General features: G+C 43.4%; 3 protein-coding genes across 16 annotated transcripts in view; 2 read left to right on the forward strand and 1 right to left on the reverse strand.

Moving 5' to 3' along the window:
* The first annotated feature begins 29 nt into the window (after positions 1-29).
* Positions 30-2,160, forward strand: METTL23 (methyltransferase 23, arginine). Its single transcript, XM_074888991.1, has 5 exons — positions 30-541; positions 646-750; positions 849-1,086; positions 1,430-1,514; positions 1,816-2,160. Exons 1-5 carry the CDS (start codon positions 461-463, stop codon positions 1,982-1,984), a joined length of 678 nt encoding a protein of 225 aa, XP_074745092.1. The 5' UTR covers positions 30-460; the 3' UTR covers positions 1,985-2,160.
* Positions 2,161-2,962: 802 nt separating this feature from the next.
* Positions 2,963-6,479, reverse strand: SRSF2 (serine and arginine rich splicing factor 2). 8 transcript variants are annotated; one of them, XR_012631525.1, is made up of 4 exons: positions 5,766-6,419; positions 4,633-5,382; positions 3,866-3,977; positions 2,963-3,390 (listed from the first exon to the last, which is right to left on the reverse strand). XR_012631525.1 is itself a non-coding variant. In XM_074888992.1 (3 exons), exons 2-3 carry the CDS (start codon positions 6,125-6,127, stop codon positions 5,079-5,081), a joined length of 666 nt encoding a protein of 221 aa, XP_074745093.1. In that variant the 5' UTR covers positions 6,128-6,159; positions 6,346-6,479; the 3' UTR covers positions 2,963-5,078. The 8 variants fall into 8 exon arrangements, 3 of the variants coding, with proteins under 3 accessions (XP_074745093.1, XP_074745095.1, XP_074745094.1); XR_012631522.1 differs by having other exon boundaries at positions 2,963-3,977; positions 4,633-4,736; positions 5,072-5,382; positions 5,766-6,418; XR_012631524.1 differs by having other exon boundaries at positions 5,072-5,382; positions 5,766-6,415.
* Positions 6,480-6,545: 66 nt separating this feature from the next.
* The window catches only part of MFSD11 (major facilitator superfamily domain containing 11), a 40,397-nt gene continuing 29,060 nt past the window's right edge, over positions 6,546-17,882 (forward strand). The window contains exons 1-9 of one of the 7 annotated variants that reach the window (XM_074888989.1): positions 6,546-6,747; positions 8,440-8,524; positions 9,140-9,299; positions 9,525-9,696; positions 11,239-11,294; positions 12,229-12,336; positions 12,771-12,850; positions 12,948-13,044; positions 15,712-15,770. In XM_074888989.1, the coding sequence (XP_074745090.1) occupies positions 9,601-9,696; positions 11,239-11,294; positions 12,229-12,336; positions 12,771-12,850; positions 12,948-13,044; positions 15,712-15,770 (496 nt within the window). In that variant the 5' untranslated portion in view covers positions 6,546-6,747; positions 8,440-8,524; positions 9,140-9,299; positions 9,525-9,600. The other 6 variants (XM_074888983.1, XM_074888984.1, XM_074888986.1 and 3 more) reach the window with 6 other exon arrangements.

Genomic DNA, 17,882 nt, shown 5'->3' on the forward strand with positions numbered 1-17,882 from the left:
GCCACGCCTCGCCCGCCCCCCGGCGCTGATTGGCCGAGCCGGGAAGCGGCGCGGCCGGGCCACCATGTTGGGAGGGAGGGTGTTGCGGGGACAGGAAGGCAGCGCGGGCGGCGGTCACCCTTGGCCGCGCTTGCCCCGAGCCCGCTGGCCGGCAGGGCGGCCCCGGGTGCACTGCGCCGCCTCTCCCCCTTCCCCCGGCGGGCCCGCGCTCCGCCGCTCCTCTGACAGCGGCGAGCCGGCCGCGCGTCCCCCGGTTCGTGCGGGACTGCGCAGTGCCCCCTCACAGCACCGGCTGGCGGAGGCGCCCACCTCGCTCCGCCGGGGCGGCGGCGCGGCCCGGTTTAACCGCGACACGGCGGCGGCGGCGCTCCCCGTGACGTCACGCCCAGAGAAGGCGCCGATTGGTCCTCGCAGCCTCGGTGCGCGACGTGGCCGCCCGTGATTGGACGGCGGCGCGGCCATGGGGGAGCCACGGCGGGGCGGCGTGCGGCGGTACCGCTTCACCGAGGGGCCGGCGGCGCTGGCGCTGCGCATCCCCGAGGTACTCCCGGGGAGGGGGGGGGTAACCGGGCCGCCGGTGGGGCCGCCTCAGCGGCGGGGCGGGGCCGCGCCCGCCTTCCCAGCGCCGCGCCCGGTGTGTTCCAGGTGCTGGACTCGCAGTACGGGCTGTACGCGTGGCCCTGCGCCGTGGTGCTGGCCCAGTACCTCTGGGTTCATAGGAGGAGCCTGCGCGGCAAGCGAGTGTTGGAGGTACCGCTGCCAGCACCCCCCTCCCCGACCCCCGCCTTGGCTCGAGCTGCGGGGGCAGCGTCCCCCCTCTCGCCCCCCTGACCGCGCGGTGCTTGTAGATCGGTGCGGGCGTGAGTCTCCCCGGCGTGGTGGCGGCCAAGTGCGGTGCCGAGGTGACCCTGTCCGACAGCGAGGAGCTGCCGCCCTGCCTGCAGCGCTGCCGGAGCAGCTGCCGGGCGAACCGCCTGCCCCACGTCCCTGTCATAGGGCTCACCTGGGGGCGGGTATCACCGCAGCTGCTCGCTCTCGCTCCTGTAGACATTATTTTAGGATCAGATGTCTTTTTTGACCCAAAAGGTACGTTAAAACTCTCACGTGTCTTTGATTTGTGACAAACTGCAAGGACTTCTTGTCCAAGTCGTACTGGGAACACAGTCAAGAGATCAGGTGATAGCGTGGTATTGAACTTGTTATTCTTGGGTAACTCTAGCAATAAGCTGTCATAAATACCATCGGAGGGAGATGAATAGAAAATGGAGTAATTAACCTACTGCTTAAGGCCACACTTCTCCCGTCTCTCATATAGAGGCAGCTAGTCTTACACTGATTTTTAATTACCATTTCATATGACCAGGTGTATTTAACTGTACCTAGAATCCAGAGACTAACCAAGACGGTTTAATCTCCCCAAACTACACAGACTTTGAAGATATTTTAACTACAGTTTACTTCTTGCTGGAAAAGAATCCACATGCTCAATTCTGGACTACTTACCAAGTCCGAAGGTAAACTCTTTTGCATATTTAAGATGCAAATCTTAATTCCTGTCTCCCTGGTTTTAGCTCTTAAAAGTGTTAATTTCTTAGAGACACCACCACACTGATTCCAGAGAAGCTCCTCACAGATACTGGATCAGGCTGGTAGCAGCCAAACAGAAAATAATCCAAGAACCACCAATTTACTGTTGACTAGAAAACTTAACACAGTTTTGTGAACTGTTTTATGTCTGGTGACAGTCTTCTGTAATTACTACCAAAATTATAAACTGGGATGATGTGTTCACACACTGGTATTTCCTCCCCTCAGTGCCGACTGGTCTATTGAAGCTTTGCTCTGCAAGTGGAAGCTGAAGACTATCCACATTCCCCTGCATTCGTTCAGTGCAGACAAAGAGCACCTGGCCAGCTCTTCTCTACCAGGAAGACATACAATTGAAATGATGATCATCTCACTAGCACAATCAGATGGAACTTAAGTTTATTCCACTTGTTGGTTCCAATACAAGATGATACTTAACTGTTCACTGTATCACAGATCTGCAGAAAACAGTCCTGTTTACAGCAACCCTCATGTGTACTTTTTGGGAAGCAGATCCCCTTAGCAGTAATTCTTAAAACATGCATTGTAAAAATAAAGCTGTTCAATTTTTCAGCTATGGCTTTTGAGAAATTTGTGCTCCTCCCCAAAGACCATGTAATAGTTCAAAGACTCAATTCCATTATCTAAGCCACTACACAAAATAGCTTAACCTGACAAAATCTGCAAGATCTAATTTAATTTCACAACTTCAGCCATGATGAAAAGTTAACTGCACTCTTTCAAGATAAAAAAATATCCCCTTAAGATCTGTTTCCCAGGACTGAAGCTCTTTCCCAAAGATTTATGGATACAAAAGCCAGCCCCATTGTTTTTAAATGAACCTGTGTAGACTGCCACTAGCCATGCAGTCCTGGAAGATACAAACTCCTCAGATTGTAGAAAAGTACTTTTAATCCCCAATCAAGCCAGACCAAGTATTCAGATGTTTCCATTCCCATTTAACATACATGCATAAAGTTAACAAGGCATTACAATAACCCTTGACACATGATGGTTGAAGTTACAACTCATCTGGTATCCAAATCAAGAAGAAAAATCACGGTAAGATTAGCTACCATCAAGCAGCAGCCTGTTGTCAGGGCAAGCACACAGCAAATGCAATTAGTACTGCTCAGTGTGTATCTTGGTAACAACGTCTATCAGACCTGTGTTTATAGTCTCGTTTAGATAGTTTATACAATGTTTGGGTTAGTCACAATACTAGTTAAGTTTGCCCATAGTAATTTAAAAGCAACCCCAGTGGATAAAATTTATAAGCAGTAGAATGCATTCGGTTACTATAGAGAAGTTAAACATTGACAGTATAATTGCAGAAATCTTTTCAAGCTAAAAATAAGCTGACTCAGACATTAAGTTGAGAAAAGTTAACACAGAAAAATGTTTAATATTAACTACAGAGACAGTGGGTATAGTACAGAATGTCTTAAGCAAAAGATACACCAATCAGTACTTACAAAGGAATTTCTTTTCTTAACATTACATTTCTCATATGCAAGTTCATATATGTAGGTTGGTATGTTTTATCATTCTGGAAAAAATAAGGTGTGTATATCATCAGCTAGATGTGCTCACTGTATGCTCCATTATTTTTACGCAAGGCCCGGGTGACTGGAAGTGCAGTTGTCAGGCATTTTAATTAACTGGACAGCCATTTGTTTCTGCACGACAAGGCATCGTTACACAGGAGCAATCAGGAGAAAACAGGAAACAGCCAAGCACTCTGCACTGCAACACGCCACCTTAACAGCTAACCAGCATTACTCAACTGCTACACAACTGCGCCTAGTGCACAAAAATACATAAGAGAAGAGATTAGAATTGAGTCTGATAAAACAATCCTTTCAAATATCAACTGTCACCTGAAAAGATTTCTACCAATTTGAATTTGAAGATACTATTTGAATTCAAAGTAAAAAAAGCATTTACAGTAAGTTTATTTAAGGAATGAAGACAAAATTGAGAATACTTTTTGACAGAGTTAGCTACTCAGCATATACTGGCTGCATGTTTTCTCAGTATGAAACTGGAGGCAGCAAGTTACCATCAGTTTTAATTTCAAATGAAAGTCAGCACTATATAAACAAAAATGAAGTTTTACCTCAAATATCCAAGCCAATAATGAAATCGGTAGTCGTTCACTTCACTAAATTACAAGAAATTTGAATAACAGCAACAAAATGGCACATAAAATGTAAAATCTGCCACTTGAGGCGCAACTTAAACAAGTAAAAAGTTAGACAAAATGTTACAAAATAACCTTTTCAACAGCTGGTTGCTCGTGCCAGGGGTCTCTCCAATGGGCTGAAGACTCAAGCGATCTTTTCCCCCCAAAGGCGTCCTTTATGTAGATTCTCATTTATCTGATGCATCTAGGTTTGAAGAAAGAAAAGTTCAGCCAGGTTTCTACCTTGTCTCTTTTGATTGTGTGGATGACTTCAGGTATATTTCTAGTTGTGTTTCAACTGGCTTTGCCTAATTTAATTAAGTTTTAGGAATTTCTACAGTGTTCCACCTCCCCCCGTGTGTTGCTTTACTTCAGAGGCCAAATGTAAGGTTCTGTCAAAATATTTAGTTACAAAGAATAATAAGCATCAGGCTGTAGATCAAGCCACCATTAACTTCAATTCAGCCTGTTCAACAATAGATTATTAAAAGTTACATAAAAGTTATAAAACTAATACTTCTTCATAAAGACTTAACTAAACTCTAATTAGCAATGAAAACAGAAAGTGTGACTAATTTTGCTACAATTATCTAACTTCAGAGCTAGCTTAGGCCCTTTCCTTTTAAAAATAGGACCAAACAGTTTGAAGGGTTAAAGACACACTATCCTTTCCCCACCCGGTGTATCCTTAGATGCCTCTTCAAGATGTCGACTTGAGGAAAAACTAGTTTCCATGGTTTTCTTGTTGCAAGGAATTTGCCACTTTTCTAGAACAGTTATTACCTCCAGTCAGTATAACGGCCACTGAACCGATCTTCCATTATAAAAGGATAGTGTATCTTTAACATTTAAAGACAAACCTGCTCCAATACACGCCCACAGAAACTGGTCCCTGGAGGATCAGCCAAATCAGTTAAAATCTGCAATACTGGCCAATATTCTTTTAGCAAACAGGAGACCGCAGCTTTAAAGGGGAAAATGCAGATGTTGGATAAATACAGTAAGAAATAGTCATTTTCATCATAGGTTGCGTCTCATACAATATTTTATTAAAACCAAGCCATTAATCTCTCAACAAAACATTTTCTCTGTAAAAAAATTTCTGCGTAGAAAGCCCTTCGGTATTAATTTACCTAAACCGATAACCAAAAAGCACTGCTCAAGAAAAAAAAAACTAACAATGTGCCCCATTAGGATTCACTTGGTTCAGGCTATTAATACTCTAAGAACTACCCAACACCCCATCTAAGTGCTATAATAAAGTAACATGCAACATGTGCTGATCCCGAGGTACATTACCATGTTCCTAGGAGGATACAGCTCCTTCTTCTTCCGGAGACTTGGGAGGGCTCTTAGACCTGGATCTAGAGTTGGATTCCCTCTTTGAGGCAGGGGGAGGGCTTCTAGATCTGGACCGGGATCTTGACCTGGACCGGGATCTGGAGACAGACGAGGACTTTGACTTGGATCTCCTGGCAGATCTGGACTTCGAGGTGGAGCGAGACCGAGAGCGTGTGCGTGACCGAGATTTGGATCTACTGTAGCGGGACCGACTGCGGGATCTAGAGCGGCTCCTGCTTCTAGATCGGCTGCGACGGCGCCTTCTAGGGCTAAAACATACCAGGAAGAATAAAAAAAAGAAGTGTTAGAAGTTGAACACGGGCAGCGCAACAGATTTCAGCGACTACTTCGGGCCAGGGAGGGCGGAACGGGACCCACGTGGGCAAGAAAGTGAACGTTAAGAGGGCGCCATTGTTCAGAGTGAGTGGCCGGGGGCTAGATCTACTACACGGTGAAACCCTTCCGCTCTAAGTGAACTCCACGTGCCTTTGCTACTAAAGCCTCACTCCCCGCTCTCAATCCCGCCACGGCACTCACTCGGAAAAGGAAACGAAACCAAGCGGCCCCCACTGTCCAGGCGCACGCCTAAGCCCCGTCTGTCCGCCTTATCAGTGAAACTCCGCGGCCCCCCTGCCCCGTTCCAGGCGCTCACCTGCGGCTGCGGCGGCCGTAGCCACTGCTCCCGTAGCGGCGCGGCGGCGGGCCGCGGCGGCTGTGGTGCGAGTCGGGTGGGCGGCCGTAACGGGCCATCTGCACGCGGAGCTCGCGGCCATCCAGCACAGCCCCGTCCATGGCGTCCATCGCGTCCTCGGCATCACGTTTGTCGTGGAAACGGACGAAGGCGAAGCCGCGGCTCTCCTTGGTGTAGCGGTCCCGGGGGATGTAGACATCGCCTACGCGGCCATACTTCTCGAAGACCCTCCGGAGCGTGTCCGGGGACGTACGGTAGGTCAGGTTGTCCACCTTGAGGGAAGTCATGCCCTCCACGTCCGGCGGAGGGCGCCCGTAGCTCATGGCGGGCAATAGCCCCCGAGGGGCGGCGGCGGCTGAGGAGAAGAAACCCAAGTGAAGGGGGGCGAGGCAGGAGGCGGCGCGGCCCTGAGGGGGAAGCGCCTCACACCGGAGGGGGGGCGCCTAAGGGGCGGCCCAGCAGAGTCCAGAAAGGAGGGGAGCTACAGGGCATAGGGGAACGCCGCGAGGTCCTCTGCGGAGAGGAAGGAGCAAGCACCCACCTCTGGGGTCCGGGGGGAAGGCGGCCTAAGGCCGGAGTGGAGGCGAAGCGCCAGCAACACCACCCCGGCCCGCTGCCGCGAGGAAATGAGCGGGGCGCCGCCCGCGCGCGCCTACTTAACGCCACAAAATGGCCGACGGCCACCCGGAAGTGAAAGCGCCACCCGGCGCGCGCTGCCCCGCCCGCCCCGCGCCCGGCGGCCGCCTCCTAGAGCGCGGCCTTGTCTTTCTTTTTTCTCCTTCCTGGCCGCGGATCCCCGAGGTGGTCTTGGAGGGCGCACGGAAAACCGTCCTCTAAATTAATAACTCGCTCGCCGTTGAAAATGACCGTTGAGGCGGCTCCGCCGTGACCCGGAAGGACTCGGCGGAGGCGGGGAAATTTTGAACAATGTGTGCCGAAAACGGTAAAAAAACGGAAATAAGGCGAGGCCTGTCCCTGCCAGGGGGAGGAGGGGTCGGAAACCCTCGCAGCGTGAAAAAAAAAGCTTTAACGAAGGGAATCGCCTCTCGCGCGGGCGGGGAGGTGACGATTTAAAATGGCGGACGCGGAGGGGCAAGCGTTGTGAGGGAAGGTGGTTTGGGGCCCTCGGCTCGGGCTGCTGTGAGGGTGTTTCTCCCGGGGCAACTGCTGTGGGAGTTCGGTGCCTGTCCTGCTGCCGCCGTAGCCGGGTGTGCGCTCCGGTCGCCGCTGCGAGGGGGCCTGGCAGGCCGGCGCGGCCGCTCCCCGGGCTCTACCTGCCCTCCCGCCGGTAGCGGTGTCTGGTGAAGCCGCCTCGGTCCGTGCAGCCCCGGAGTCCCCGCGATGGATGTGCGCTGTGGTGCGGTGGCAGAGCCTCTGCCCGGTCGCTGCTGCGGGGCGATCTCCACCGGCCGCACGGGTGCTTGTGAGGGAGCTGAGCCGAGGTGGGAAACGTTACAAATCCTCTTACACCCGCAGTGCTCTGTGCCAGTTCATGTTTTGGTAGCGTGCACGGGAAAATTGGAACAAGGGAGAAGATCAGCGCAGCCCTTGTGTAAGGATGACAAGCAGATTCCCCAAGTTTTGTCTAGGGAATTCTAGAGAAAGCTGCCCCCCCCCCCCCCCCCCCCCCCCCAAGTTGTTGCTCTGTCACTTCAGGCGCTGAATAAAATGGCCAAGCTCCAAACGTAAACAGTAATACCTAGTTCTTATCTTATAACAGTGATGAGTGTTTCTACCCATCTATTTCATAATACTATGCTAAAAAAAAACAAAACAGAAGAGGCAATTCTCTACTGATTTAACCCAATGACAATATTGATGTGAGAAAGTAAATTCTGTATTAGAATTTAAATCTTTATTCTAACTGCAATTGTGTTTAGTATTTTTTGCACTGAAGTATAAAAATAAGCAATGACATCAATACAAACCCAGAAGCAACAGTTCTTTTCCTGATACAAAAGATTGGAAGAAGTGAAATAAACTAGTACTGCACATTTGGTATTGCTTTGTGTTATATTGTTTGCTCTTTTTTCCCCTGAGAATTTTGATTAAAAATTTTCCCATTCATCTGCAGAAACCCTTTCTCTAAGGAGAAATTTGAAGTTTATCTGATGGTTTCTCTGAAATGACAGAGGGTTTCCTGTGTCCCTTCCTCCCTAGTTTCACTCACTTCAATACAAGCTGCTGCTGTTGCCAAGAGAATTAATTGGTCCAGCACACCAGCCCGCCTTGCTGTGCAGTTACATGAATGCTTGTGCTGGCACAGGTGGAAGAAGGCATGAGTGGGACACGGTGCCTAGAGGATCTTAAAAATTTGTTACATTAAATTCATAACATAAAAAAAGGAAGAAGCGAGCTTTGCTTGTGTTAAAACACCTTGATGTTCTAATTAGGACTTTGTAAAGCAGCCTCTGAATAATCATACTGACTTTCTTCCACAAGTAAAAAAATAAATACTGTTTTGAAAAAACTACATTTTTTTGAAAATACAACTCAGGAATTAAAAGTATTAAATGTGTAACAATAGCTGGGATGCAGATTTTAATTCCTTGACTGTAGATAGCAGAGGTAAAATTTGGTGATTTGTCATTTACTGCAGTCAGTTCTGGATCATATTCTCTTTCTCTTTGGCCAGTAGTTAAGTGGAGTTGATTTAGCTGAATGCTCCAATCCTGACTTGGACAGAAGATAGTAAAAAGCAGCCATTCAGAATACATGAGGCATGATCCTCTTTCAATTTTGCTGATGTTTTAACAGAGATCTTCAAAACCTAAAGATCAGTTGATCTTAAATTTATTATTTAGAAATACTGTGAAGTAAAATATTAAGGATATGTAATGACTAAAACTGAATGTTGTTCCTGGAGACAAAGGAGTGAAAGATTATGAAGACTCCTCACCCGAGTCACTGAAACAACGCAGAGCACTGTACAGAGCACATGTGTTGGTGGTATTGAGCTGCGTAGTTTCTCGGAAGGGGCAATAATTTTTCCTTTGGAATGACTATTTGTGTGTTTGAAATCAGCTAATGAAGCAGTTTTCTTAGATGGCTTTCTAAGACTTTTTTTTTTTTTTTTTTTTTTAATCGTGCCAGGTATTCTTTAGTGCCTAGAGATAATAATTATGAAGAACTAGTATAAATCTTTTTATTTTAAGGATTAAATTTCCACCCTTTCAAGTAGAAAAAGTGTACTTTCATAAAACTGCATTTCCCATAGTGCACAAGGGCTTTCTAGGCTGGATCAGCTGATCTAGATTGTGAAATGTTCCTTATTTCCTGTCCAACATGCATGGAAATGACTCGTGTGTACGAATGTCTCATCTTTCCTTCGTCAGGTGATTTAAGGGCTGTGGACCAGAATTCTGATTTAGAACAATGGCAAGAAACTGAGCTGATTAACTAGCTCGATAGTTGGAAAACTGCTTCGTTTGGGGGAAAGTGATGTCATGAAGAAGTAGCATACTGCAGTCTGCTCTGTTAACTTCATGGGAGAAGGTAGAGAGAATCTTGGTCTTTAGCTTTTGTACTAGACCTTTGTTTGTTTGTGTTTTGTTTTTTTTTTTTTTTTTCAAGTTACTGATTTTGCTGTACATTATTTAAAAGAGTTACCAGATTTCTTGATTAGCTGATGGTTATGTCCTAGCAGCTAGTAATCATAATTTTTGAAGCTTTCTCTTTTTTTTGTTGTTTTGTTTTATTCTTTTTGCTTGTTTTTGACAGAGGTTAAGAGGAAACTTTTAAAAGGAAATAGAGTTTTTCCGGACTGAGGACTGAGGACTTGGCGAGAAAACACAAAATGTCTCCTGAATCAAAAAAACTTTTCAACATAATTATTTTGGGAATCTCATTTATGTTTATATTCACTGCTTTCCAAACATGTGGAAATATTGCGGTAGGTGTGAATTTCAAAACATGCCACATATCTGTCACCCTAATTCATCCTTTCTTGTCTTTTGTGTGCTCTAATGTAAGAGTTGCTTTATTTTGTATTTTTTAATGTGCAAGACACCTTGACATTTTGCCTCTTTTGGTTTAGTGTTAACTAGATTAAGTTGGTTAAGTGGATAATTAAGCAGTTTATTTCTTTAAGATAGCATAGCTACGTATGTAACTGTGCCAGATTGCTTAGAAAGTAGAAAATTAATCTTATAAAATGTTTGATCTTTAAAATAGTGTCTGTTTTGACACCTAATATTTAACAATTGAATTACATTGGACCTTCCATATTTCTGATTATTCTATATAGTCCCTTTCAAAATATTTGCCTAAGTTATTATTAACCATGTCCGTAGTTTTTCCTAGAGTGGTTTTCCTAATCTAACATATTTTTCTGTTCTAACAAACTCAACGTTGAGGGGGAGTATGAGGATAACATCTGACAAGTAGTCATACTTCCACAATTGCTAGAACTGCCAAGTCACCTTTCATCTGAATAAGTAATTAACTGCTTTAGTAACACCTATCTCTGTGCGCCGAAGCAAAATTGAGTTTAGCGTAATCCAAATTTACTGTTAACAGCAGATTGCACTCTTTAATTTTTAACTTAAATTTTTACAATCCTGCTACTGACATACTTAGCCCAGATCCTCTAACTTACTGAGTTGTTGACATTGCTTTCAGTATTAGTTATATGCCTGAAGGGCAGTTAGATTTCAACATACCTCTGGAGCCTACAGGACTTACAGCTTCTCTTTTCTTGCATGCAAGAAGAGTGCTTTCTGGGTTCAGACATGTAAATGTCCTTCACTGCATTACAGAAATAACTGCTTAGGATAAAAAGTGCAGCATGATACTGTGCAGGCGTACATAAGTACAGCCCGGTGATCTTAGAACTTCTGCAATGCAACCACAGCTCCTCACTGAATTGGATCTAGTGATCATGTAATTTATTGTCATTAAAGTCATTACAAGTGACTTTCAATCAGATCTGCCCGCCAACCAACTAATTACATGGTGTCATGATCACTAAAGCTGATTCAAGGGAAAAAAAAAAAGGAACAGGGAAATAACAGGAAGCCGAAAAGAATGGAAACTCTTACCAGCACCTCATAGTTAGGTCAAGTTAAGAGTATTTTGAAACCTCTCCTTTTTTTCCCATTTTTTGAATTAAGTTAGTCATACGTACCTACCTAAGAGAGGTGCTTAGTGAAACAAAAGTTTTGTGAAATATTTTAAGGTCTCTGATGAAATAATGATACAATCCTGAAGTACTAATTACTGCTTCAAACGTAGATGTTTCCCTGCCAGGTATCTCCTTCACCTTCATTGTGGAGGTGTTGTGAGTTGTAATTAATACTTTAAATTATTTTAAGTACTTTGTAGAGTCTATTAATGACTAATTCTAGTGTCTGATATTGACTTCAAACTGACGCAAGTGTTCTCAAACTACAAGATATATTCTAACATATTACAATGTGTGATTTCCTCCTCACAGCAAACTGTTATCACAAATTTAAACAACACCGATTTTCATGGCAGTGGCTACACGAGGTAATTTACACAGATCTTCTTATTACTTTGCTCTTTGCAGGGTGGAGCTGGTTATAATTCCATCTGGTAGAGATATACTCTCAAGAGATTGTAGTGTTCTGCTGACTTCACAATTTAATAGCATACTTAAAGCAGTTCAAAACATAGGCTTCTCACATTCACTCTAGTTCTACTTCGAATTATTTCTAGTAGAACTACATATCTGTTTTGTATGTTTTCTTTGTAGGGAGAAAAAATACAGTCATCATATTCTTAGCATTTATTAGGAGATGAAGAATGTGAAAGTTTTAAAATAAATAAAACTGCTAACTAAGGTCTTGGTTGTTTGCCCTTGTACACCTCTGTGTGTTTGTGTAGGACAGGTGGTGTGGATCAACTTCCAGGAAATACTGCGACATAAATGTGAAAGGAGCAGTCAGAAAGATGAGAAGCAAAGCCACAAAAAAACGTTCTGTTTATTGCACTGGCATAGCCAAACTCGGCAAGCATGAGCAGGGACCTTTTGTATGTCAAATTAACAAAATATATCTATAAATCTTCTGTGGTGTATTTGACAGAAAATGAAAACCTCACTGATAGACAAATGAGTTCTAAAACATTCTCCTCTAGAAGTACTGGGCACAAACTACAGTAACTATTGTTAAGGCACAGTTAGACCAATGCGTGTTGTAAATTACAAGACATGATTACCTGTAGTAGTTTGGGACTCTACTCAGCAATCCAAGAAACACTGTGCACCCCTGTATTCCCATGTGGAGTGCAACAGGTGAAGGTAACGGAAGAAAGGAAATGTTTGACCATAAAAGTTATGCAGTTACTTAAGTTATGAATGTACTTAATTTGATATTTTTGAATCGACTGAACATTCTTAAATCAGTTGCACTTATACCCTACATTTTAAGTACTTAATCATCTTTGTTGTTTATTTATGTAGCATGTCCATTATTTATGGAGTATTCTCTGCATTGAATCTTGTATCACCTTCAGTAGTTGCAATAGTAGGACCTCAACTCTCCATGGTTGTTAGTGGCATATTTTATAGGTAAGTATTAATTTTGAATTTTTGTCTGCTTCCTTTGAAATCTCCTTCATTTTTTCACACCTAAGGCTACCATGCTATACATGAAATTGTACTGAGGAAGGCATCTTGCAGAGATACTGTCTGTATTAGTAGATGTGTAACTGCAGAGTACTCCAGCCTACTGGAAACAGAGTGTATTTTTTCCACAGCATTTCCAGACTTTGCTGACTGTGGAGTTCAGGTTGTGGTTTCAGATTAATGACTATATAAAAAAAAATTCTACGTGATTAGGGGAGTAGAAAGATTACCTTTTTTTCATGTACAACCTAAGATATTTTCCACTGTCACTTAGGAGAGAGTAGCTGATTTAGAAGAAGCTAAGTGAGGTACATGATTGTTAAAGAGCATTGTCCACTTTAAGTCTATATTCAATAAACTGATCTGTTCTATTTTAGCCTGTACATTGCAGTTTTTATCCAACCTGCTACGTGGGCTTTTTATACTGCTTCTGTTTTTATTGGCATTGCAGCTGCTGGTAAGCATTGTTCTTATTCTGCTTACTATTCTTTGCTATATTTGAATATACCTCTAAAATATTTTATTTCCTGAGCCATATATTCTGTATATTTCAGTACTCTGGACAGCACAGGGAAATTGCTTGACTGTAAATTCTAATGAAAACACCATTGGAAGGAACAGTGGAGTATTTTGGGCGCTCTTACAGTCCAGGTAAGCTTTATTTGTTAATCTTTTTTTGGTTGTGTACACATTCTACACCTTTTGTTAAGTGGGAGAGACTGCATCAAAAAGTACTCCACTAGTACCTTGCAGTTAGTGAAGTGGGAGGGAGGGCTGGAAGCAACATTTCTATTGCTATTTTGCATTATAGAACAATGAATGAAAGTTACATATTGCAGGCCTCTGCTCTCCACATGCCAGAAAGACACATTTCTGTTAGGGGAGCAGTTGACGTATGTAACAGAAATCTTGTTGATTGTGGAGGGCTGTGCTAATTTGTGTCAGGATCCTGAGTGCACTAATAAGCCCTAATGGACCTGAACAACCTCACCTGGGACCTCTCCCACACCGTTTCCCTCTGCCCGTGGGCCCAGGAGCCCTATTTAAACTCAGCCCTGGGCTTTCTGTTCCTCTGGAGCTGCATTGGAGGAGCACTGGTCTCCAGCTTAGCCACAGCTATGCATGTGCCCTGCTATGGATTCTGGTGGTCTAGATCCCAGGCCGCAGAGTGACTTCCCATCTTGGCTTTGTTCTGCCCTCTTGCTGTGGACCTATATTGCAATCACCAGACCTGACTCTGGCCTGTGGACTGACTTCCTAGCTTGACCTCAGACCTGCCTCGGTTAAGTTTCCCCAGCAGTGGGGGGGAGCTCTAGCCGGGTTATTCAGATACCATGCGGACGTCACATCCTGGCAGGTCACATTTTCCTGGCGCGGGAGCGCGGTGCACTCGTGGTTTTGTACATCGTGCTTCCCACTGCTGTATTTGGTAGCTATTTTGCTCTGTTCATTGCTATCACTATTACTGTTATTGTTATTGTTGTTGTTGGTTGTGTTGCTATTGCACTGTTGTATTAAACCTTTCCTTATTTCAGTCTTGGGGCTTTGTATTTCAGTCCCTTTGTGGGGGAGGGGCAGCGGCCACGTGGTCTCAGACCCCGGCAGGGGCTAAACCACCACACTCATAAATTTGTGTGATAGTCTGGACTCTTGTTTGACCCTGCCTACAGTCTTTGGGTCTGCCCTGCTTGCCTTGCTCCAGTACTGTGGGGCTGGGCTCTAGCTGGTGAGGCACCTTCTCTGCTGGCTGTGTCATCCCCTCTTAGCCCTCCTTCCCCAAGGGGGCAGCTGGACCTTGCTGCTCGCTGACAAGTTGAAGATACTAAAGTTGGACTTGACAGTCAGAAGAGAGATCTTATTGTTGATAGTTCTCAGATACTAAGCTTTGAGTGCTGCTTCAACCAAAAAAAGTCAACAAAAATCTCATCATGAAGAATGGTAGTGACAACGAGGCAGTGGATGCTGAGTTGCTGCCATTGAGTATTTTGTGCAGATATGGTTTATGTCTCTTGGGAGAGTGTAATGTAATAAGGTATAGGGAAAAATAACAAAGCTGTGCAAGAAGATAGAGCTGCTGACTTGAAGAGAGATTAAAAAGGCTGGGACTCTTTCCTTTGGAGAAAAAGCATCTGAGGAGGATTATACTGATGGGTTACTAAAACACGAAGGTAGCAGGTGAGCTGAATGTAGAAGTGTTGCTCACCAAATGCTGCTGTACTAGAACTCAAGTCACTTGGTGAGACTGGAAGAGAATTGGTTTGAAATGGATAAAGTGTTTCTTTACACAGTGGGCAATTAAACTTCTGGAGCTTGCTGCCACAGGAGGCTGTAGAGTTGGCTGGTATCTGCAAGATAAAAAGGAATCAAATTCCTTGGTAACAGGTCCACCAATGGTTCCTGAAGAGAGATACTTTTTACCACTCATAATATAGCAATTCTAAATTAATTCTATTATTTTAAATTAATACACCTGATCTAGTGGAAGGTGTCCTTGCCTGTGGCAGGGGTGTTAGTTAGATAATCTTTAAGGTCCCTTCCAACCCAAACCATTCTGTGAATTCTGGATATTGGGAGATGAGGGGAATGAATTGCAGGAAGTGCTTGGGCTGGCAAGCCTGCACTAGATGGCATTGCTGATGTTGTGGGGACAGAACACTGGATTGGTAGAACATTGTTGTGAACCAGTGGCATACTTCTTGTGTTCCTGAAGTTTCAGGTTCCAGAATTAACATATCAGTATGTTATCAGAGTAGCAATTTCCACAAACCCAACTAATCATGTGTTCTACAACGAGTAAAATGCATGGCTTTATGTGAGGAAACTTGTAAGGCTGTTTTGAATTGCTGTTCTTTCAGAATTACTGTATTTCAGGAAACTGGAGGTAGGAACACAGAATTTCCCTTGACCTGTTAACAACCAATTTAGCATTGCTGGGACAGTGCTTCAGACAAGACACGTGACTCTTCTCAGGAAGCATTACAAAATTATCTCCATAATATGACACAATTATGTTGGCTTTCTAACCTATACCCTTACAAAATTAGAGACAGGCAATTTAGATGCAGATGTCCTCATTTTTGCTACCACCTTGTGCCTTGATTGCTGAAAATGAATAACCAACATTATGGGGAAGAATCCTCTACTGTGTTTGAAGTTTTATATAGAGTAAGCAGTTTGCATGGAGAGTGACTAGCATCTTTATTTCTTTCAGAATTGCACAGTACTATTTTCTGCAGAGACTAGCATTGCTGTAATGCTACAACCTTAATCTTGCTGTAAAAAAGTGCTGTTCACCTTTGTTGTCCTTTTTGTTTACAGCTTGTTTTTTGGAAACCTATATATATACTTCGCTTGGCAAGGAAAAACTCACATATCAGGTGGGTATTGCTTGTTTGTATGGGAGGCTATCCTTTAAAATATGGTAGCATGAATAAACAAATGAAATAATGAACTGAAAATTGGCAATAAACTTATACAATAGCAGACAAATTTTTTTCCAATTTATTGTTAGATAGACTCTATTTATGGAGCACATTTTGATTCAGTGTTCCATGGTACTTATGGCCCCTGTATTATGTATGTTGTTTTCCTGCATGCAATGCACTTTGAGTACCTTCTTTTAGGATACTGTCTATGAAAGTCTTCAGAATTTATTTTTCCATAACAGCTACTCTGGGATTTTCCCTGTGCAGACACACTAATGCCAAAATACGCATTTTTTTGTGGGGAAAGGTATTCTGGAATGGCTGTATGTTTAATATACATGCTGTCCTGTTCCAAAGTAAGTTCCTAGTGTAAAATGTCCTTCCAAAACGGATTGGAGACTGATTAACTTATGAACTAAAGGAAAATCATCCCCGTTCATTTCATTGTGCTGGCACAGTTGAGTGTGTGAAGAACTTGGTCCTCCTTTCTTGGCATAGTTTATGAAGACTGACTTCCTAATGGGATGGTATTTAATACTATGGGGTTTTTTGTTTGACGTTGTGCTAGACTGGTAAAGAGCAGGAGAGAGAAAAGTAAATTTAATACTCTGAAGAAACTGGATAGTGGTTGATACTTACTGGTTTTCAAGCAGAGATTTCTACTTGAGCAAGGCAAGGTGGGGGGGAGTATCAGCTACAAAAAGAGCAATGGTGAAAACAGAGCAAAATGTAAGATTTTAATTATAAAACCTGAGTATCACTGGAAAACCAACATTTTGTAAATAGGGTTAATTGTCCTGTTCTATAATGACTGTGAGACTTTATTGTAGTGTTAAAATATCTACTAGAATGGTCACTTCTTTTAACATTTAAAAGATGAGGATATTTCTGCTGTAGTCAATCAGGAATAAGATGTTGATTTTTAAATGATAATTATCAGGCTTCAGAAATACTGCCGTGTTGAGATGAATAGTCCACTTCATGTCTCTTCAGGTTCCCCACAGACATGGGCGTGGTAGCGCAACACAGGTTAATTTTTAAAGGTCAGCTCCCACATTCCCTCATCTTTAACACAAAGGCTGAAATGTTATTGAAAGTATTGGAGACGTTTTGGATCTCGTGGGCCTGAAATTCTGTGCATTGTGAATTTCATTGCTCTTTCTAACCACAGAATAGAGCAATTAACTATGAGGGAGTTCTGCTGTTACATTTCCTCCTGTCTAAATGTCTTGAGATTCCTTTTTATTAAAAAAATGTTGGTATCAGAAGATCTGACAGTGTTTAAAAATCAATTCCTCTTTCCTTTTACTACCTAACCAAAAATTTTACAGACATTTCAAGGTGAAGCACATACTCTCCTTTTGATCTGTAGTTACACATGTTGTTTATAATTGATGTAGAACAATTTGATGTTTACCTTTAAGCTAAAGGGGAGGTAAATACAAATGTAGGCAATCTCTTCAGAATCGTATACTAGTTCAATCACAACTATTAGCTGTTTCTTGGCTTTTTTCTGCTTCATATTTGTGAATGGGGACGACTTCTGTATTACAGACTTCCCCGTGCCAAACAAGTTGGTTAGTGCAGCAGAGCTGGTGCTTAGGGTAGTGATGACCTTCCTCCAGCTGCACATTGTGTGCTCTGTCAGTTAGATTTCAGTGGTTTTAAGGCCTTTGTAGTTTACAAGCCTACCAGTTTATGACATTACAGTGCTAATATTTCTGATGCTGGTTAAGAGGGTTTTGGGTTTGGTTTTTTTTTTTTTAGAAATCTGAAGGGTTTTGGGCTACTTAACTATGTCTGCTTTGAATAAGTCTTGAAAGATGTCCATTCTTCTGCTAATAATTTATGCACTTCCTTTGTTAATTGGCTCCTCCTTGGTCATAGCCTTTGCATGGCAGAAAATGTGAGTGACACTGTTTAATATGCCGGTATTTTATTAGAACCATAAAACAGACAGGAATTTGCCAGCAGCTGGGTACCTTTTGCTCCATGTGAAAGGTAAGTTAGAAAATTGGTATGCATTTTAAACACTGTTATGTGGTATATATTAGTTCTTTGTAG

The sequence above is a fragment of the Strix uralensis genome, chromosome 19, assembly GCF_047716275.1.
Source record: "Strix uralensis isolate ZFMK-TIS-50842 chromosome 19, bStrUra1, whole genome shotgun sequence".
Classification (NCBI taxonomy): domain Eukaryota; kingdom Metazoa; phylum Chordata; class Aves; order Strigiformes; family Strigidae; genus Strix; species Strix uralensis.

Coding starts and splice junctions, on each gene's coding strand:
- METTL23 (XM_074888991.1), top strand. CDS start 461: ATGGGGGAGCCACGGCGGGGCGGCGTGCGGCGGTACCGCTTCACCGAG. Junction 542..645: donor TGGCGCTGCGCATCCCCGAG/GTACTCCCGGGG, acceptor GGTGTGTTCCAG/GTGCTGGACTCGCAGTACGG. Junction 1,515..1,815: donor ACTACTTACCAAGTCCGAAG/GTAAACTCTTTT, acceptor TCCTCCCCTCAG/TGCCGACTGGTCTATTGAAG.
- SRSF2 (XM_074888992.1), bottom strand. CDS start 6,127: ATGAGCTACGGGCGCCCTCCGCCGGACGTGGAGGGCATGACTTCCCTC. Junction 5,383..5,765: donor TACGGCCGCCGCAGCCGCAG/GTGAGCGCCTGG, acceptor GGTATGTTTTAG/CCCTAGAAGGCGCCGTCGCA.